Raw genomic sequence first — 22,924 nt, forward strand, 5'->3', positions numbered from 1 at the left:
CTCTTCTTTAGTCAGCATGGTTTTTAGAGAAACTGTCCCATAACCAGTAGCCAAGTGAAATTGTTTTATTCTCCCATCCCAGCAGACTTAGAGATTTCATTCTCATTATAATTGTTCAGTTGAATTTTTGAAGGCAGAATTTTTGGTTATAACTGAAGTCAGTGATGAATTATACAGGAAGGAAAAGCATGTACAGCTGTCTTATGTGTACTCAAGATTGCACTGGAATGCCACCTGGATTCAGTTAATGAATTGTATTCAAAATCAGTTGGTAGGTACTTCATGGATCTTAACAGGTCACAAGCCATTTAAGGTGCATTAATTTTTTCTTGTTTAGTAACCAGCATTTCAGGTAGGATTCTGGAAACAGGGTGTTTCAGATCTGACTGATGTTTATTCCTGTCCCAAGTAGAGCACAAGGTGCACTTCATGTAAGCATGGATTTGAGCCTCACAAGAGGCAGCATGCAATTCTGTGATCCAGCTTTCATTAGCAACTTCATATTTTAGTTGGTCTGACTTGTAAGAAGTTGTCTCTATACATTTGATAAGACACTCTAAAAACAAATGCAGACTTTTATTGGAATTTATGTCTACACAGATAATGCTGGTTTGATTTGTAAGTAGACATTTTTATTCTCTGCTTAAACAGTAATAATATTTAGACTTAAAAGATAAAATTTAGTATCTCATATGTTAATGATTAAATCTCTTCTATAAAACTAGTTTATTAATTTTTTTATGTGACAAAGAATTCTCGTAAGGATATATGGGAGTTTGAATATATTGCCCTGAATCCTGTAACTAGACCCAAAGTTAGGTAAGGGAAAAGTATGCCCTCATGTTTCCTGAAATACTTTATTTTTGCAGATAAACATGGTTTTCTGTATCACAAATAAGGCAACCCCTCTGAGACACCTGCAAATACAGTTGTTATACTACCACAAATGTCTACATCTTTATGCTGGGCCACCCAGTAGAGAAATTGTTTACCATCAATTTGAGTGCAATTGTAAAAAGGTTGTGTTTCAATTGCTTTTTGTTAAGTTACCCTTAAAAGCTAGCTTTGAACAGCAGCAAGCTGGCTGTCATAACCTACTGCTGAGATCACCACATGGGCTAATGACCCAAGATTTTATTCAGCTCTGAGGCAGGTGTTACATTTGCTCTCTGTGCTCTCAGTGTTGGAGCTAACAGATGTAGGACAGTTCAGTGCCTGCAGCAAACATCCAAAGTCTCAGTGACACTGCTTGGTGTGTCACGATTCCCTCTAAGATTAAAAGCCTCATAATCCTTTGCACTATGACAAACCATGTTTGTTAAACTGGAATTGAATATAAAGTAGTTTTCAATTCTGACATGTAAAACTGAACATTTTGTACTTGTTTCATACAATGAAGATAAAAATTATTGGGGCAAATAGTATGTACCTGCTGCTTTGCCAGTGACTGCTGCTGTTTGTACTCTTCCTGATGGCAACATTTGCAGGTCTCATTCACCTTCTGTTGTTTGTTTGTTTTTGTTTGGAAAGGTAAAGAAATATTAAGGATTTGAATATGATAGATACAAAAATAGAAGAAGTATTTGTTTTGAAATTTGGTCTTTAGAAATAATGCATTGATAACCAAAAGAAGATACAGTCTCATTTGATAAGTCATTTTATTCTGTAAGATTTTTGGAACTACACAATACTCGTAACTAGTCATGCTTTATTTCAGCTCTAAGTTTGTCAAATATAAATGAATGAGGTTGTTGAATTAGCTCAGGAGCTGTTCTTTGTGTCAGAAAATAAGTTTTTCCAATTGTAGGCTAGCTTAGTTCTTCCTATAGACTCTGTTTCTGCATACTCAGTCACTAACTCAGTGATTTAAGCTTTTAATAATTTTAGTACCAAACATCATAATTTTCTAGCATTCTAATTACATGGCTATTAATGAAGTAAGGAGTTCATACCTTAAGCCTGTAATATTTTACAAGCTTTACTTGAAATTGTTGAAGACTCTGGTAGTGTTTTAAAATGCTTTTAATTTCTTATTTTTGGACCTTTCTTGAGGTTTTCCTTCACTTTACAGTCATTTTTCTGTCTACACTTGAATAATGTATTTGACAATTTCTGTGTGTAGAAGACAGCTCAGTGGAGTCCCAGGAAGGTATGCTATTAGGATGCCTAGCAACTAGAGTAATGCAAATATTTGCCTTTTTTTTTTTTCTTCTAGGAATTAATGTTTCCCACCCACAACACTCCCATGAAATTTAAAAGCTATCAAAACAGAGCAAGAAAAGGACCAGTTCATTTAACTGCTGTAAATATTTCCAAAATATCTCATTTTTCCTTCAGACTCAAATTAGTGTCTCAGGTTATGGAAAGGTTTACATCATTATTGAATGAAGTAATCCACTTACTGAAATCTGATATGAGTGACTTGAGAGGGAGAAGGGCAGGGAAGAGAGAGGTAACAAATTCAGTTTTTCTCCCATTCTAGAGATGGTCTTTCAAACACATATCTAATTAGAGAATTGCAGAATTTGAAGTCCCTGCTCAGACTGCTGGTGTATCAGTAAAAATGCCTTCCCTCCTGCATTTTCAAGCAGCTCAGTTAAGTGATGTCTTGGACCCAGCTGCTCAGCCAACAGAGCCAGGGAGATTCTTCCATTGAAAGTGGCAATGCAAGGAAGAAAGCTTGGGTTCTGGTTCAGTTTCAAGTTCCCTTTTTCAGCAGGACCCCTGCCTTCACTCTGTGAACTTCTACAAATCATGAACTCCCCAGAAATGAAGAATATGAACATGCTTTATTTATTCTTGGTCTTATGCTCTAGCGAGTGTGCTGCTCAACATCACTGCCCTACTCATGTAAGAGCCACAACATATCCTTATAAACGTAGATCCAAAATAGACTTGGCTGTGGTTTGACTTAGACCTAAATCACAGCTGTACATGAGCACTTCACTGTAGCCTTTTAAAGCCAGTGGAAATGTATTTAGAGGTGATGGTCTCATCACCTTGAGCTAACCTAAACTTTCCAAGATGCTAGTTTATTTGGCATCTGTCCAGGCTGGTTGCTGTGCAGTAGATTCCAGAGAAGCCAAATTATAGTAGCTTTATAGCTATCACATTCCTGTCGATGCTTGAGGGATTTCAGAATGGAAACAGAAATAAATGCAAGCTGTTAATGTATGAAATAAGCTGTGCTCAGAGAGTTGTGGTGGGTGAAGAGGGCAGAGAGAAATGCATTTAGGGAGCTGACTGTGTGGTGATAGCTCCTGGCTGAATTTGCAGAATGAAATTGCAAATAGGGATCTTATTTGTAGGGGTGAAAAATATTATTTTAAAAATAATAAATTAAAATGTTTTGTGATATTGAAATATTTATGAATTGTTGGAAAAGAAAAAGTAAAAATTCCTTCTTTGAACTATTTAATGAATTTTGCATTTCAGCTGGAAAACTACTCATTACACCCCTAATATTGGTTCTGGGACTGGCACTGGGAGCCGTAGCTGTTGTAATAGGTAAGAGTTACATATGTGAATGAATCTAATCCTGCTTATGCAGGGATGTTCTCTATATGACATCTCAAAAACATGGAGGCAAAGTACAGATTTCACAGATACTGTTTTGGAATTAAACACATGACTTTTTTCTAATTTTTTTTTTAATTTTTGCTTACTAGCTTTTTTTTTTGTTGCCATTTATTTGATTTTCCAAATAAATGTCTTTAACTGCTGTAGATAAGCTTGCAAAAAGTCCAGAGTAACTTAAATGTAATCCTGGGGTCTGACTGACTTGGACGCAGCTTTTAATCACCCCATTGAATCACAATTTTAGGATCTTGGCCATGAGTATGACAAGATTTTTAGGGACCTAAGGCCTAGTCCCAAGGGCTCACCAGCTTGAAGATGCAGCAGCAGCAAAGCAGCAAATTAGGATGAGTCAGTCTCAAAACACGATCCAGTGTGAAGGCTGCCAAACTGTATTCCAGCACTGGTACTGTGAACTCATTTGATTACAGTGTCAAAACTCTGTTGATGTGGTTGTATTAGCATGGACACAGATATTTTTGCAAAGCTGCTCTTTGCCTGGCTTAGCTGAGTTTTCCCACAGGAAGGAGATTAGCTGTGACAACAAGGTACAATTTTGCTCATGTGAGTGCATATCCACTCTTTATGTTGGCAGCAATATGTCATTCAGGAGTCATGCTGCTTCACAGCTTTCCATCAAACTGCTTATTCCACTGAGAATTTGCAGTGTGTGCCCAGCCCTGAGATATATTGGGATGTGGCTCCTTTATTTTGATATAATAAAGCCAAAATACATCAGGATAGTTAAAATAATAAGGTTGTAAGTAACCAATCAAGCTATAACTGAAGTACTGTTCTAGCTTTTCTAGACTACATCTGGCCAAATAAGGAACATTGCTGTAATTTCTGTATTTAGATCAGCCATCTTCACTGAAGAGAGTGAGCAATGTTGATCCTTTGTATTTATTCTATTCAAAAACGTTTTTATGCCAATATTTTAAACAATAAAGAATTATTAATGCCAGTAAATCCTATTTTGAACTGCAATCTGGTATAATCTATGGTGGGGGGAAAAAACCCCACCTTTTTATCTATACTAAAAATGAAGAGTGTTTTGCAGTGATATAGTTACAATAATAATCAGAATGCCATTGAAGTCTCATCCTAGGCTTGGCTGGATAAGATGTGATCAAGGCCAGCAGTATGAGCAGTTCCAAAAACGTTGATTGTTTATAGAAAAGTTTTGGTTTTGAGGTAATTAGAGCACTATTTGCTGCCAACCACAATTAGAGTAATCTCAGTTACATAGCTGTAAACCATACTGCACCATTTACAAGGCTATTGAGCAAAGCCCTGTGATTTTTGTAGTCTTTTTTCCTATGTTATCATTGTAGTGGTGTCTGAAAAAAAAATATTCAGCCATTTCAGTCAGCTGGTGGCAAGAGAAAGGGAAAGATGCATCTCATTTGAGTTTGAGTACAAACTATTTGACAGGTTTTTTTGGTTTTTTTTTTTTTCACTTGAATGATTGTGATGTATTTACTTTTATTTTTACAGCTTTCTTTGTCTCAAAAGACCTTTAAGAATAAAGAGTTCCCTGTCCAGGAAAGGATAAACACTTGATATTATTGAAAATAAACATTTGGTATTACTTCACAGTAGATGAGAATGTTCATAAAAATAAATAAAAAGTAATGCTATAACATGCTATCTCTACTGCATATGAATCTAATTGAAAACTTGTTTAGTTACATCAGCTTTGAATTTAGAGCTAAGAATTTCCAGAGTGCTTTCGGAAGCTTTATGTTTGTACCTTATACCAAACACCATGGTTCAGAAATTAATTTGTCAGAGATGAGTGTAGGGTTAGCAGGAATTTGTTGTAACAGAAAGGGTAAGTGAAGCTTAACTCACTATCAAAGACACTGTTGGTTGCAGGTTTTTATTGTTTTCTGCTTGTCCAAATGCCTGGTCTAAATTCTTCTGAGATATAAGAAGTTCCATCTGAATACCTATATCTAAAGAACATAACGTATGCACAAAGAATTGCATTTAATTATATTTTTTATCATGTTTCCTTCTTCTGGCAGGTTTATTTGTGTTTCCTATCTATTGCCTTTGTAAAAAGCAGAGGAAAAGGTCACGGACAGGTATGCCCTGGTGAGGACGGACATTACTCGCCTGAACTGAGCTGGTCCTGCAAGGGCTATCCGTGTTTCGTGTGACAGAGCAATACAGTGCTGGTTACAGCATCCAAGCCACCGCCCTGGAAGAGGAATGGGGGCTCTCCTGCCATCTTCCCTCAGCTGAAAACACTACTGCAGACCAGAAAGCCTCTGCTCTGGTGCGCTCTCAACAAGACGGGCCCCTTGACTGCTGCTTTTTAAATGTCTTTTGGTTTGGGGTTTTTTAGTTATGACTTCGGAGGGGTATTTTTTGAGTCTAAGTTTCTGAACCAGACAATCCAAGTCTGTATTGTAGCCACAACTCTACTACCGATTTGGCCTGTGAAGAAAGCATTTAACTGCTGACATGTGCTCCTTTAACTTCAGCGCCGGCCTCTAAGGTGGAAACGCTTACAAGCGTTCGGACTCTTACTGTGTACTGAGCATACTACTTTTGGTATTAAAAACTACTCCTGTAAATAACTTCCATCACACAGCATTCTGTTCAGCATACTGAAACCCCATCACATGCCAGAGCACGACAGCTGGTTGTCTTCTGAGTGCTCCTGCTAGTGGAGTGCACATTGCCACCGCCAAACTGCAGTGCCTCGGGGAAATGCCCTTAGTGCTGGAGCGCCGTGATACCTAAGAGTATGGTCATTGGTTTCACTTCAGTAATTTATTTATGACAGTCTGTTAATATTAATGGCAGGGGGTGTGACAAGATGTGTTACAACAGGACTTCATTTTTAAATTCTCACAGTGCAGAAAAAATTTGAAGGGTTTAGGTAACAAGATGTGTCAGTGACCTAATCTGTCCCAAGATATCCCTGAAATGTGTTTGCAGGGAAGCTGGAAACCTGCTCTTATATTCTGACTTGGAATATGATAGACATGCTACACACTACCTGTGTGAGGATTGACTTGTTGAAATTTTATAAACTAAATAGCACATTTTTTTGTTTGTTCCTTCGAGTAGGCTACTACTACATAAGTCTTGGAGTATCCTCCGATGTCTCATGAGGAAAATCTGTGAATCCCAGGGTAAGGGAAGCAATCATAAATTCTTAGGAGACCATTCTAACTTTCTGCTTCCAGTGTTTCTCTCCCTGGCACATGACAGTTCTGAAGAGAATAGCTATCTTTGCTCTTTTTTTCTTAGGTTCCACTGTTTACCAATCGTCTTTCTCAGTGCATCACGACAAAAATTTTACACTTTTAATTTTAATCCAAATTTGTCATACAAATATAACTTTAAAAATTAGAATAACTGTGTTTAGACAGAACACTGAAACAATAAAGAAAGCTGAATAAGAAAAATAACTACTTCATACTGTAAAAATACAGGCTAATCTTAACAAAAAGAAGATTGGATTTGTGCTGTGAAGGTACTTATTTTCAGTATGTGTGAAGATACACATGTATTTATATGTATGTTTGTGTATATATGGGGAAAGGGGAAGCAGTAAGATGGGAAATGTCCTTAAGAGTCTACTGACTTAAAAAATTAGGCTTGCAAATAACATATCATTTAAGAGGATGTACTTTATACCACTTTCTTTGAAAATTGTTGTTAAATCTGAATCCAGTTGTAATTTTCAAGCAAATAGTGTTCTGCCCCACCAACATAGTACTGTTATGAGATACTTTGACTTTGAAGCCTCAGTGGAAGAAGCTGATGACTTTTGTTTACCTGGAAACACAAATATCAGCTTACCATAGTTGGCTAGTATGCTTGTTTTCTGTCAGCTTCTAGTTTTGTTTTCTTAGAGTTTTTTTTCTTCAAGCACACCATATAGCTAATAATTTCAATTTGAATTTAAGGGCATTTTGACCCTGTTACCCTAGTAGTAAAAAAAGTACTTTTCAAAGATTGGCAAATTAAGGAGGGAAGCAATGATATTTAGAAATAAAATTCAAAACCTGTTGTCAATGCAAATTCACCTATTATTTAGACTTACTTTCTTCTGAGACACATCAGTTTTCTATTTCTGTTATGTCTGAAGTTGGAAGCTGCCTTAAAATTGGTCTTGGTTTTGAGTGTGTTTTCTGAGGCTATACATATCAGTTGTCTTTGGCTTACTCAGGGATTTTTATTCCTCTCTTTAAATGTCAAATAATGAAGATATTTTTATATTATTTAGAAAAACCTTCAGACCTCAGAGAGTGAGATATATATAGATAGATTTGGGTTTGCAATGCAGTCTGTAACTTGGTGTCAAACTATTCCACTTGAGAATATTTTAGTACTTGAGATTATCTGTAATAACTACACAGTGGATTTGTTTCCTTTCTTTTCCTGGTTCTGTGTAAATGTGTCAGCTATTCCTACGGTCTTTGTAGCTGTTTTCACTCTGCCATGTTTGCCATTTACAGTTTTTTTAACTAGAGTTCAGTAAGATCTGAAAGTGAGATAGTAGAATAAAGAACATAAAAGGGAAGATAATAGATCTGCACTTGCTTGTATTCAGAAAGTATGTCCTTGTGGATGGAGAAGAGGAACATACGACTCAGCTCCTGCATTGTCATTTCATCTAGACCGTTTTGATTTTATCAGAACAGATAAAATCAAAGGGAAATGGTTCTTCATTTTCTATACAGGGCTCAAAGAGAAATCTTTGACCTTGTAAAGATGAGTGAGTCTGTGCTTTTTCTGTAGGGAAAAAAAAAAAGGAATTAAAATAATTTTTTTCTTTTCTGTAGAACAGGATAAATGTTCAAGAACCAGGCAGAATAGGGGTATGGAAGTCTTTTTCCATCTGCATCAAAATATTCCTACTTAAAGAGTACATAAATACAATTTTTATCAATATTATATAACAACTTACTAAAGCATGAGAAGTAGCTCAGTACAAAGCTTCATTTTGTAAAACATTAGCTTTTAAGCAACTCATCACAGCAAACCTTATATACATCAAAGCCACATCATCTGTTTTAGAAGCATTAATTTATTCATTTGAAAGAAATTGAATGGACTTCATAAGGAAATTATGTTAATGCATTGTATTTTTTGTAACTACTCTAAAGAAACCATTAGGCTGTTCTATTCCATCTTTATTAGCAGAAAACTTCATCAGGCAGCTATATTAACCTGCTAAGGCAGATTTCACACTACTGTATGCTGATCATCACTGGTTGTTGTGTTTGCTTTCACGACAGTTAATATTTAAGATTATTTATCTTTGTGCAAGGCTGTTGCTCATCTGTACCTGTGTCCAGACTAGGAAATGCTGAAATCCATTCTGCACTAGCCTTCTGTTCCAAGCTTTCCTGGGGCTGGATTTGCTGTGCAGGTGTGCAGTCAGAGCTGGGGCTCTGTGTGTGCCCCATCCTGCTCCTGCCAGGAGGGCTGGTTGGACACACCACCCCCAGGGCTGCACTCCCTTTCTCCACTACACAGAATTCAGTTGTGTTTCAGTAACAAGTCCCAGGGCTACTCACCCATAGTAGCAGCATGACATTTTTCTGTCCCGTGGCATCTCAGAGCATGGTTAGGTGTATGTACAGAGTTTATCCAGGAGCTCGTGACTGGAAAATAATTGTGTTTTTCCTTATGTCAGCCTATTAGCCAGTGAGAGTAACTGGCTGAGTAGGAATGCAGGCAAGAGGCAGAAAAGCAATTCCAAGTAGCTTTGTGCTGAGCTGACCAATCAGGCTTAGTTTTGTACAAAAAAGTCAATGACTCTTCAGTTCTCACCACCTCTGTAATAAACAGCATATTCCTACCTGTTCAGTGTCATCGAAGGACAGTGCACTTTGAGTGATCTATTATCTTCCTTTGAGGCAGTGCAAATGTGTAAGGGAAGATTTTGTGTTTTATTTTGATGCTCCTAATGCTGACTCCCCCTGGTGTGTTAAGGTTTTTTGTAATTTACACCTATTTATTCATTATAAAACTTTTACTTTCTTAAAATTACTGATTTGTGAGGACTACTGCCAATTTTAACTAGAAAGCATTTTGGCTCACCATCAGGTATTCTTTTTAGCCAAGTGGCTTTTTTCTCTTCCAAAGACTGTCACAGTTTGTGTGATGTTAAATGGTGTGTAGGTGGGGCAGTAATTCTCTCAGAGGATACAAAATCACCTGTGATGGAATGGTTTCTAATGCCAATTAGATTTGAGAAACTGTTTAATATTCAGTGGCCAAATAGTTTGCCATGCAGATCCTTGGTTTGTTTGTTAGATTTTTTTTCAATTTAGTTGTGTTTCTTGATCAAACCTTACATCATCATTTTTGATGTGCTAGTTGTGGAGGTTCAAGTTGTAGATAAGAACCACAGATTGCTGTTACTATTATAATCTATATTAGATCTCTGCTGATGGAAAGAATCCTACATGAGGAAACTATTAGATAATTTCTTACTTTCTTTTAATTGTTAAGCCTTATGGTTAGAGTGAGTCAGCTTCATTCCTGACATCAGTCACAGCCTCATTAAACCATAGAAAACTATTTTTATGCCAGTGTGGAATTTGGTCACAAATACTTTTATAGAAACATCTGAAAGTATGTTTATAGCCATGGAACACCCAGTTCACTTCTTAAGAAGTGCAAACTGTTATGGAGTCACTCTTCATTTGCAGAATGATGCCAATGTATTTAGTAAGCACAGGAGAGGGAAGGAGTTGGGAAGAATTTCTGGACAACATTGTTATTAGAGGGACACTAGCTTTTAATATAATAAAGAAACCTTAATGCTTTGAGCCACTAATAAAATCAGAAAAAACACCCAAAGACAGTGTTAAATAACATTTCTTCAAATTCTGCTTTCTTCAAAGTGACAAATAGCAGCACACTGTAAGAAATGGAATTGCAACTGTTCGGTAATTTTAGGACTTAAGGCATAAACTTGAGGACACACATCTAAAAAGTTGTGTAGCTGATGTATTTGGTAGTTTATCGTACTGCTGTTACATGAAAAAACAGCTGAGCTTTGATTCAATTGAAAGAGAGACAGTGTTTTCATTGGTGTTACAGCTTGAGCAGTACTTAACACCCTAAAACATTTTTTGTAATAAAACTAACAAATGCAGTTGCTTGCAAACTGAAGCTTCCTTGCTGATTCTTCCTTACCTTTCTGTGTATAAGAGTTAAGGAGCCATATGTTCTCTCTGCAGTAAGGAACAGATGACACAGATTAGGCAATTAATCACTGATCTTCTCTTCTCTTGGCCTAATAGTGAAATTCCATAAGGGAAATGAAAAGTGATCTTAAGAGTGCATGCTCTGATTTCAAAGGTAGAAATGTATTATAAGTTTTAATTACTCCATAACAAAATACATACATTTTGAAACATAGTTTCAGCTGTTTATTTATAAATCTTTCTGTATGACACAATAGTTATGATAGTGATGCATTTAGAAAATAAGCATATTGTGCAAAATAAAACCTTTTTTGGTGCTTTTTTGGCTTATCAAAACATGAAAAATGATTCTGAAGTGTTTTGGAATGGATCAAAGTCAGAAGAGAAGCTTATTGTGTAAAAATATTTGTTTAGCATAAATGTGAATTTTGCACATATCTTTAACACAGTTACATGCCAACCCCGTTCAGTGTTCACCTTGTTGAAAATTTGTCAGACTGAAAATAGTATTTTCGAAATTTTTAACTTGCTGTCACAGAGGATGATGTTACTAACACAATGCCACATTTACCTCATTTTTAGAAGAAAATGTATATTTACAGAATCCAGAGAAGCTGTTCAGGTGTTTTAAACCTGTCCTGTAAAACTATAATTCAGTCAGAAAACATCTTCATGCCTTATGAAATCTCTGGATAAGCAGAAGGATTCAGTCTTTAGTCATGGATTATGTTTTTGCATTAAAAATGCACTCTTAGGAGTTTTTTCATAACAATTTGCATCCTGCTGCTTTGTGTCCAGAAATTGCAAGGACAGGGATGGATTTCCATTTCACTGTTTACCATCTCATATAAAATGTTTACTGTGTTTCCATTCTTACACACTTTGCTTGTGTGCTCTCCTTCTCTTTCTAAATTTCTTAATTTGAAACTGACTTGTGAAAATGGCTGAAGATCAAATTGGACCTGTAAAATGTGATCTCATAAGAAGTTCTTTGTTAATGCTTTGCTGAGCTATAAGCAAAAGATTGATCTTGTTGTATTTACAGTACTTGAAAGCAAGATGCTGAAATCTATTTTTTTCATGGCTTTTAATTTGCAATTTTTAAAATGTACTTAAACAGCACAGTCATCTTTGTTACATAACTAACCATCTGAGTACAAAATGACATTTTCGAGTATTTGTTAATTCTTGTCACTAGGGTAGAGATGAGATTAGTGCTGAAAAAAGAAAAAATTATCTCTGAGGAGCATATCCAAGCTGAATTTAATTCCATGACAATTCAATGAGAAGTCTTCCTTTGCCCCCATCTCTTGTTTTGTGTATTTTAAATAGGTTTAATTTGAATGGCAAGGGGTGAGGATAGTGAGATAATAGATCACATCCTTTTTAGTGTACAGGCTTCTGACAACTAGCATGTTGGCCAAACACTGTGGATTCATTAAGAAAGCAATTTCTAGTTCTGCATTTGGGCAACATACAAGCTAGGTGCATCAGTGATTGGAACTTTTTGTAGTATATGTATGGGATGACTAAGAACTTATAAAACCTGGAGGAAGGCAATGCCCATGAAATCAACACTTGAACTGCAGTATTTAGTGTTTTTTATAATGAGGAATTTTAAATGTGTAAGTGCCTTACTGCGTGAAACAAATGAAAGATATTCATACCCCTCAGCAGAGCAATATGGGAATTCCTGTTCTGTGGACTCCTACAATTATATCAAGCCAAAGTAATGAGTATTGGTTTGTTCAGAAAGTTGACAACTATTGTATTAGGGAAGAAGTTAGCCTATCATAAAAATAATCTGACACGCTTGTTTTAATTCTGGTGATGTCATTTCTGTGGTTTTTTTAACTTGTTCTTTGCTCCCATTCCTCCCCCTGACTCCTCCAATCTTCCTTCAGACTTCTGCAGAAATGCATCTTAAGTTGTTGTTAGAGTAAGTTAGGCTCCTCCAACATACAAAGCCATGAGTTTTCAACCACTGAAAGAAATGCAGCCTTCTGGATAAGGGAATTCAGCCACAGTCCAGTTAGAGCACAGCCTGTTGTGGCTGCACCTGCCAGCTCGGGGCTCCGCTCGTGCCTTGTTCGCACTAATTGTTGGAGGTGGAAGCACCAAGGAATATGGCACATGGAGGTGCACAGTAACTAGGCTGGACTTGAAACAGGTTGAGAGCATTTCAGTGGTGTCCAGCTGAAGCTAACATAGCCTGTTAATACCAGGTGGTAACTCCTCTGGGGTGGGTATCTGGGTGGATGAAACCATCAGTCGAGATGGTGGCTCAGTTCTGGGATCTCTGCCCAGCCCCTCACTGCAGGGTGGGAGGTGTGACCTGGAAAAGTACTACTCATTTTGCCATCGTCTGACAGCTTCAAAATGAGTGTTGTGAGGTTTATTACTTCTTATTTCCTTTTCCAGAAGACAGTGGAATTTTACCCTTTATGTTCTAGACTTACTAAAGGACCCGTTTGTCCTTACTAACATTGATACCACTGTTGTCCGTCTATTATTGAAGTCAGTAATGAGCTACTTTTCTAAAATTACCTTGAATTTCATGAGCTTAAGGTTGCAATTATCTGCCAAAAAAATGAAATACAAAAGATAAGTATCAGAAGGAAATTAAGTTAATGGGGGGTAGGAAGAAAAACTATGCTTAGAAAGTCTATTTTTTTATGGATCTGTGATCATAAGGTGGTTTTTAAACCATCTTTTTTTTTTATGTTAAATTTCCTCCACTGAGCATTTGTAATGGAAAGGAGGAGAAATTAAGATGAGTATCCCTTCAAACCTTTTATTTTCCTGAAATTCTTCAGTTTTTCAGAACTGTAGGAGGGGCTTTTTTTCCCACTCTGGAGTTACTAATTGGTAATATAGCTGTCACAGTGTTATTGTGAACACTAATGTGACTGTTTAGTCAGGATTCAGCTTGCATATCTGAAGGTTTTGGTGATAGAGAATTTGATTTAGAGCTATACTGCAAAAAATTATAAGTGAATTATCTCACATCTTAATGACTTCCATTTCAGCATAATCTCCAAATTTTAGGCATGAAAAATTTGATCCTTCAATAATCCATGAAACAGAAGATGCCATGTATGAAAACACTCCTTCAACCTTATGAGTTGCTGTTTATTTTTACTAGTTATTTCCTTAAATGAATCTTTTCTCTCCTAGAACCAGCAGACACACAACCAAAATGCTGATAAGATTTCCTAATTATCTTTGTCTTGCATTTAGCTGATACTATATTTTCTGTTGCACTGTATTGCAACAACGGTCTTCATGCTGTAATAACTTGATGAAAATATTCAGTAGTCCGGGGCAATATTTTACAATAAGTCATCTTCAAGTTGGTATTTTAAGTGTATACCACTAATCACTGTTGAGTGTGCTACCTGTGTGGCTGCTTTAGTTTGTCAGTGTTTTGTAAGGATTATTTCTTGCTACCCTCTTCAGAGTGCCTTTTCATTTAGGAGGTCTAGAAGATGGTTCATTGAAGTCTTCTGTTGAATCTACCATAGTAGTGTCTGATCTTTAAACTTGTCCTGATGAATGTACAACTAAAATCTTGTTCTTTAAAAAACTGTAGTAGACACAGGTTGTATATGCACATGTACCTGCATGGATACAAGGGAAGGTGTTCTGCCAATGTTTGTCCTGCTGGACAGGACCTTTCGAAAGTAAGTGAATTTTTTAACAGTTTTATTTTCAAAATGTTACCTCACTAGTATTCAGTAGTAGATATGTCTCTGTATTGCTTCACTTTGCTAAATACAATCATGGTAGGCAGTTTAATTTTTAAAAGACTCTGCAATGAATCTGGTGTTCATATGAGGCTGAATTTCGTAAGACAAAACTTACGGTACTTTGTTTCCTTTAAAGGCATTCCTTTCACTTACACTGACATCCCAAGCCCCTATTAGCAACAGACTGAAAAAGTGCTTCCCCATGATGAAATGGAAGAATGTAAAGTTGCATTTGAATGCACTCCTCCCATCTTAGAATCATTATTCAGAAATGGGGGTGGGGGGCAGTGGATTTGATTAATCGTGGGGAGACATGCATTGTAGAGTTCATTCACTTGGCACACAAGGGGTTTTACAATGTCATCTAGTAATGTCTACCTAATAAAGTTTTGAAAAAATAAATTAAATTGCCTGAATGTTTAACTCTTTCTTTAAGCAATTTTGTACATGAAAGATAGTTGACAACCTTCAAGGAGTCCTCCTTAAATTTGTAATACTTTTTATGATATTTATATAATCTTAAAAAAAAATCTCACCAAATAATTTAAACTTCAGAATCTTTGTGTTCTCAAACCCTGTGTTAGAGTCACTTCCCTCTTTAGCTGCTTTAGCACTGGAAATAAAAGTGGAGGTAAAAAGCCAGTTTACTGTGGTGAGTATTTTAGTGTAAAATACTCCTGTCATGTGGTGTCATCTCTGGCTACTGCTTTCACTTTTAAAAGCATCTTAATATCAACACAGAATTTTACCTTCTCATGAAATGTTCAAGTGTTAGCTTAAAATAACTGAACACAGAACAAGGAGAAAATGCTGGAATTAAATTTTCCCATTCCCTTTTTATGACTACTTCTTAAAGTTTTATCACTTTTCAGAGGGTTTCAGAGAAAGCAGTCTGTAGCTGTAAACTTGAAATAGGTAACCCATTAATTGAAGCAGGTGCCTCTTTTTCTCTGGAAAGGAACTGTGTTCAGCTTCCTTACTAGGTGAGCTGTGAATATTGATGGAATGTGTTTTCTGATGTGTTGGGGGTGTTTAAACACTATACTTAATTATGAAGTTGCACTTGTACATTCATAAACAGGCACACAAGCTATCACCATTACCTCTGCTTTGTTTCTGTAGAAAATAAAGCTGAAAAACAATTCCCTGCTGAGAAATTCACAGCAAAAATCTCAAGGGTTATGCTTGGTCCCTCTGGTGGAGGACAAACCTTTCAGCCCTCTCCCCAGCCCCCTCCAAAGCAGTCAAGATTTGCAACGAAATGTCAAGGACATCATACCAGAGGTTCCTTATCTGCAGGAATTCTTGTGTGCAGTGTGCAGCAGTGGAAGGATAGTCCCCAGGCCAAAGGAATCTATAGCCCTAGAGCCAAAACCAAAGTTAAAGGCTAACTTCTCACTTGCAATCTCAAACTGTTTGACAAAAGGCAGAGAGCAGACTTTGATTATAAGCATGGTATTTCCCAAGTAAATAGGACTAAAGTGCTCCACAGAATTGTAATCTTTAGATGCTCCCCTTCAGCTGATTGACATGTACTTTTGAGGGTTTTCATGATTTGCTTAGTAGTTTGGCTTGAGCAGTGAAATGAATCACTGGGGTATGTGTGAAATACTGAATTAGAATTAGCAACCATGTGAACCTGTTAGGTATCTAAAAGGTCAATACAGCTTTTATGAAGGAGTCTTGTCTTATCAGCCACAAAGTTTATTGGCATATCAGCAAGTTCTATAATTTGTTGCAATAGTCTGAAATGAAAACTAGGCATGGGCTGAGAAGAAGGATTTGGCATGGGCAAGGTGGGCATAGTTTGGTCAGAACATACAAATTGATTTGAGTAAATAGCTTTTGCCATGAAGGGATGATGCTACTTGAATTCTGCAGAGAATACTGTGTTTGGCTTTGCTCTTGAACATATTTGCAAATTATGTAAAGAAAAAGGTAAGCAGTGGCGTAATAAACAATCTTGAGTTACCCAGGAGTGTAGAGATGATTTACAGTAATCAAATAAATGGGTTTTGGGCAAATACAAAATAGCTTCTTTGCATGGAATGATATGACTGATTGATATTGGTTATCATGTTTGTACAAAGGTCTCTCAGTGATACAGTGAAAACAAAATAGTAACCAGATGGGATCTGGTAAAAAAAAAAGAAAGAAAGAAAAAAAGTGGTGAATCTTGATGAACTCTCCTGCCAAAGGATATTGTAAATGCTGAGAGCTGACATGAAAACTGGAGCAATTACAGGAGAGAAAGTAGTGGCCACTCACTTAAAGTACAGAATGCCCTGTTTGGCTCAGAAAGCCTTTTGAGTCAAAAATGTTCTGAAGCCTGAACAGTAGTAGATAGTAGTATTTGTTTGCAGTGTTTTCCATTTTCCCCTCAGATACCTGGTTTTATTTACTGTTAAGAGAGACTATTGGGCTCCCTGAAGGATTGCTCTGTCCCAGTATCTTTAGGTCATTTTCTTTTCATTGAAATTCCCTAGGTAGGGATCCAATGAGAATGGGAGATAGCCTCTTCCATCCTATTTGACCATAGAAAACACTCTACCATGGATCAGATGCTGATAGGTAAGATAGGGGTTGGCAAAGTTATGAAGTGGTGCAAATGTGTCTCCTTTCTGTATTGTTCTCACCATCAGCTATTTTTTTTCCACCTGTTCTGAGCAATGTTCTTGCCTCAACCTAATTTCCACCTAGCTTGTCCTCTTAACTCTCTCTGGGATGTTTTTATGGTCATCTCATCCTTTCCCAGTTTTTTTTCCTTAATAACTCCCTTACTGGAACTACTGAAATAATCTGAAGCCAAGATTTGTTTTTGTGATCCTGTTGTATGCATCCAAATCCATGTTCTGTGCTGGCCCAGAGCTTGCCTCCTTGACCAATTTGGACATAAATAAATAACACTACTTCTCTAGAAATATTTCTTTCTAAATGAAATGCTGTTTTAGGTGTCCTTACTTTTGTCTGCCATCTATTTCATTGATCCCATTTTATTTTGTAAATTATGTTTTCTCTTTTGTTTTCTTTTATGCTAAAGAACTGACAGTCTCTCAAAACTCCAATTAGGTAAGAAAAAAAAATGCAGCAAATCAAAATAAAATTACAGTGCCAGAAAAGCAGCCCTGTGTGATTAAATGGGACTCTGTGGAGATTCCCCTGCCTGGTGATTGGACACATACACTCCTCATTTTGATTCTTGTGGTTTTTTGTTTAGTATGTGCATGATGCATCTAAAAAGTTATCTATGGGCCTGTTTTGGGTGTTTGGTTGTGATCTGTTTCTTTTTTTTTTGTTTTTTTCTGGGGAAGGTGGGGTGAGGGGACTATGGGGCTGGGGTGGTTTTTTATTTGGTTTTTGTGAAGGAATCTGTGTGCACTTACTGGCTGATGAGGAATGGCCCTGTCCTGAGGCTGAAGCCAGCTGAGAGAGGGTTTTGATGATCCCCATGATGCACAACTTCCCAAGCCACGCTCCCAACAGCAGAGTCTGATGGATAGAGCATCATTCCATGCCCGGGTCTGGCACCCAGAGCATTGCTGCCTTAATCTGCTGGGGCATGGCTGGTTCCTGTCCCTGGCCATCCAGCCCCTTCCTGCCTAAGAACTGCCTCCTAGATTCTCTTCTTTTAACTCATACCTTGTAGAGTAACAGTGATGGCAGGCTCCAGTCACTGGTACACCACCCCAGACCCCTTCATGGAGCAGAAATCTGGGAGGAGTGATGGGAAGGACACTGCCACAGGGGCAGTGGTGTGGCTTCTTTCTCCCTCTGCCCCAGCCTGCTCTGGGCATCTCTCCACAGCTCTAGCTCTCCTCTCTTCTTGATTTTAACTTCTTTATTTTCAAACCATGTCTATTTTAACCTTTAGTTTTACCATATGTTTGTTATTTATTAAAAAATACTTTCAAATACATGCCTTTGTTTTGATTTCATTTGACTTTTATGAGGTGATGGACAAGTCAAAGCTAATAATAAATGGCTTAGTGACAAACCTTTGCCAAATCAAACAAGCTTTAATTCAATAGAGCTTTCCAATAAAGCCTTCAGTGGTTCAGGCCTTCTGTGCCTGCTGTTGCCTTTTTCTCAAATTCCTTTGCAACAAGCACCCTATGTCACCACTCCCCTTTTGACACTATTTTTAACAGATTGCTTAGATTTCAGGCAACATTGAGCCTCCATTTAGCTATCATTTATTTATGTATTGTAATCTTGAGTTAGCTCTTTTATGGCTTTGAACTTAGAGATGATTACAATGATGTTATCTCTCCTGTAGCAGTAAAAGGAGACAAAACAGACAAAGACTGACTTTTCCTCTCCCACAAAGGAGTATTCAAGGACTAAATACGGCTGTCAGAAATGTACTTCATAAAAATCAGCCTTTGAGGGGACTCCTTGTCAGCCTGATGGTGAAGTGGAGCAGCTGTCTCTGCCAGATATGTTCACTCACCTGACAGCCTGTCAGATGAGGAGTTCTCAGAAAAAAAGTGGCTGAATGTGAGCTGCAGTCATTGCATTGTTGGCAGCCAGTCCTGAGCTGCCATTTTCTCCAGCTGTTTGAGGGGTAAGTGTGGGATGTGTTCATGGGAACTTCAGCAGGTCCCAGCGCCCTGGATTTGGTGTGTAGGGTGCTGGCTCCCCGAGCCAAAGGTCCAGCCAAGTCATAACAGAGCCTTGCACATCCCAGTCTTGCTACTGAAAGATGTTATGGGACCAGTCCTGTCAGTGTGTATAAAGGTAACACACTACTAAGTATAATTTTTTAACTATCTTTTTATAGACCTATCAAGATGGGAAAAAGTGCATCCTTCAGCACAGAGTTTCTCTGCCTACTGTAAATTCAGGCAAATTAAATTAAATATTTCCTAAGTTAAGACACAGAATTTAGAAAAATACATTTATGTGATTCAGTTTGTTATGTGTATGTGTGATCATAGTACTATGGCATTAAAACTTTCGGTCTCTTGCCTTTTTTTTAAGTATGTATGTAATAAGTAATGATTTATGTTATAATGTAATAATATGTAAAATTATATTTATATATATTTAACCATCTGAAATTCAACAATGGCAAATGCACCTGGGAATGAATAACCCCAGATACCAGTATAGGCTGGGGGCTGACCCAATGGGAAAGGAGGAGGACCTGGGGTTCCCAGTGGAAAACAAGCTCTCCATGAGCCAGCACTGTTCCACGTGGTCAAGTAGGCCAATGCTATCCTGGGGTGCATTAAGCAGGGCATTCCCAGCAGATCAAGGGAGGTGATCCTCCCTCCCCCTTCTCAGCCCTGGTGAGACACATCTGGAATGCTGTGTGCAGCTCTGGCTTCCTCAGCACAAGAGAGACACAGAGCTCCTGGAGCAGGAGGAGGGCTACAAAAGTGATTAAGGGACTGGAGCATCTCTCTCATGGGAAAAGGCTGAGGGAGCTGGGCCTGCTTGGGCTCAGGAAGAGATAACTGAGAGGGGACCTCATCAATGTCTGTCAGCATCTGAAGGGAGTGTGCCAAGAGAATGGAACCAGGCTCTTGATGGTGCCAGCAATGGGACAAGAGGTAACAGGCAAAAAACAGATTCACGGGGACTTGCACTTGAATATGAGGAAGAATTTCTTCACTGTTCAGGTGGCCATGCACTGGAACAGGAACAGGCTGGCCAGAGTTGTAGCGTCTCCCCCACTGGAGATACTCAAGAGATACAATCACTTGGAGATACAATCCTGTGCCATTTGCTCTAGGATCACCCTACTTCAACAGAAAGGTTGGACCAGATGATCCACTGTGGTCCCTTCCCATCTGACCTATTCTGTTATTCTGTGATATCTTCTCATCTATAAGTAGATGATAACAGCAAACCAATAGCATTATTCATTCCTTGCTGGTTTGTCATGCTGCATAACAAAAGAATTGCAGTGAAATAATTTAACTGCCTGTTTTATTGTTCATATACACCTCTAGGGCTTTTTTATTATTACTCTTTTGCTAATTTGCTTATCTCAATGGCATTCTTTGGCACTGAATTATCTGCATTCCAATGTGCAAATGTACTTCTTTGCTTTAGTAATTGCCTTTTTATATAATGATTGTCTACCTCCTTTAAGATAAGAACAAGGTCCTGGAAGATGGTTGCAGATTTGAATTTGTGTATATTAAAAAGTGAAAAAAATAACTAAAAAAAGACTTTCATCTATAAAGGTGATAGCAAAATAGGATTACCAGATAAAGGAAAACTGCTGACATGAATGAATATCTGATGAGAAATGTACGTTGTTTAGGTTAGAGACTGACCACATTAGTTACACTGATGCACCCAAAAACTTTTATACAACTCAATGACTAAAAGAAGAGTCCTGTAATTGTTTTTGCTGGCTACTGAGCTTGTCAGGCATATCATATTTAAAATTAGCTGTTCTGTGAACAGGAAAACTAAAGGTGTGTTTCCTTGGGAATTTATTTTCTGTGCCCCTCCATATTAACCTGTCTTCACCTGGTACAGCCTATATGAACTTGCCTCTCCCTGTTAAATGTCTCTGGTTCTGCCCAGTGTTCCTTAAATTCTCACTCAGTGCCTTCTCCCCATCTCTAGCTAAGCAAGAGTCATCACATGTTCTACCTCTTTCCAAAGGCTGTATGTGTGAATTGATCATCTCCTAGAACTGTGATGGTTGCCAGACCAATTTTCAGGAGCTGTCAGGCAGGCTGGCTGCCCACTGGGAAATGGTGACTGAGTGCTTCACTCTTTCTCCCAGCTGAAACACTCCTGCTTCAGCTGTCTTTGTCCAGGTACTGATTTTCAAAAATCTTATTTGAGCATGGTTACTCTAGTCCACCCCACCTTCACTTCTTAAGAATCCCAGGATAAAATGGAGATTTTCATATGTCAGGTTTTCCCTTTAATTTCAATATGAGGTTTCATTTTTTGAACATTAGTATTAAAGCACAGCAATGGTAATTAGATCATGGAAAGTGAGCCAGCTTTGTGTTGGATAACACTACTTGCAGCAGGCATGAAAAAATAGAAGAGGTACATGGACAAACACAGAACAAATTCTGGAGCTAGGAATAGAAATTTAAAAGTATACTGATAATTTTGACCAGACATTTCCTGGCTATGGTGACTCTTTATTTCTTCAAGTTGTGAGTCTGAATATGCAATGAATCTCCAGAAAAAATTTCCTGTAACTGGAATTTTCAAATCCCCTTTTGGTGCTGTATGTGCCACCTGCCAAACAATTGCTAGGGAAGGATATCAAAAACTGCTAATAAAAATAAATAATGTTATTTTTAATTTCTTATTGAATAAAATAAATTTTCTTAATTTTTAAATTTTAAAAAATGTGGCATTTATATAGAGATGAAACCAATGTTTCCTACTCACAGTTCAAACTTTTAGCATGTCTGGGTATATTGCTTCCAGCTAGAAGGTGACAGCAGTTTGATGTTGACTTTGTGGAATGCTATCAGGCACCGAGTATGCAAATTTCTATCTGAATGCATTTTTAATCACTTTTATATCATTTTTAAGATTATTACTAGATTGACCTGAGAGACAATAAGGCAGATGGCTGCCTTCTTGCATGGAAACATTCAGTTAATGAGGTGAATGGAACTTTCACCATAAAACACTAAGTATTTTCTTCTGGCACTGTGATCTCAAGCTGATAACTTCCATTTGGAACTAAAGCAAAAGGAGTGTGGTTTTTGGCACAAAAAGTATTCAGCAGGAAAAAAAAAAAAAAAGTTAATGGCCATACTGAGATTGTAGATGATAAATACTTTTTTCAGTCTCACAAATGCATTTTTTCATTCTCTCTCCCTCCCACACTCACAATTTGATAGACCACTTACGTTTTAGTAAACTGATCTCTCCCCTGATCACAAATATCCTCTGTTTTGTTACCAGAGGCTAACATATTTGCTTCCAATTCTTGGTCTCTCACATGTCATTTTTCTAACAAATTTTCAGTCCCTTTCCACATTTCAGTTTGAAGTGTCAAACACTTCACACCAGACTGTGAACATTAGGACAGCACAGAAAGAACGGCACAGGGAGAGCCATTCTGAGGCAGATTTCTGATCCCCCAGACACTGTGGTGTTCTCCCAGTAGCTCACAATAGTGTTCCTGATCAGAACCTGATCCTTGGGAGCTTGTGACTGCAGCTGAGCTGGATCAGACAGTTTGGTAACACACAACTTGAGTAGTGTCAGAGTTTGTTAAGCACTCTTGGAGACTGCAGGATCTGCTGGGGAAGAAGTTGTAGGCCCTATAAGTATTTTTAAATAAAATTTCCTGATAACTTCTGGACAAACGCAAATTTTCATTAATCACAATATCCCACAGCAAGAGAGGTGCAAAGTCAGCATACGTTACCTGAATCAGTATTTTTTTTTTTAATTTGGAATTACCAGTAG

At 37.6% G+C, this 22,924-nt stretch overlaps 1 protein-coding gene across 1 annotated transcript in view; it reads left to right on the forward strand.

Annotated features, from left to right (window-relative positions):
* RNF217 (ring finger protein 217) overlaps positions 1-6,638 on the forward strand; it is a 54,320-nt gene extending 47,682 nt beyond the window's left edge. Inside the window, exons 5-6 of the mRNA XM_079298408.1 lie at positions 3,436-3,507; positions 5,607-6,638. Coding sequence (XP_079154534.1) covers positions 3,436-3,507; positions 5,607-5,680 — 146 coding nt within the window. The 3' untranslated portion in view covers positions 5,681-6,638. The remainder of the gene's footprint in view (positions 1-3,435; positions 3,508-5,606) is intronic.
* Positions 6,639-22,924: the final 16,286 nt, after the last annotated feature.

This window comes from Erithacus rubecula, assembly GCF_903797595.1.
Source record: "Erithacus rubecula genome assembly, chromosome: 2".
Lineage (NCBI taxonomy): Eukaryota > Metazoa > Chordata > Aves > Passeriformes > Muscicapidae > Erithacus > Erithacus rubecula.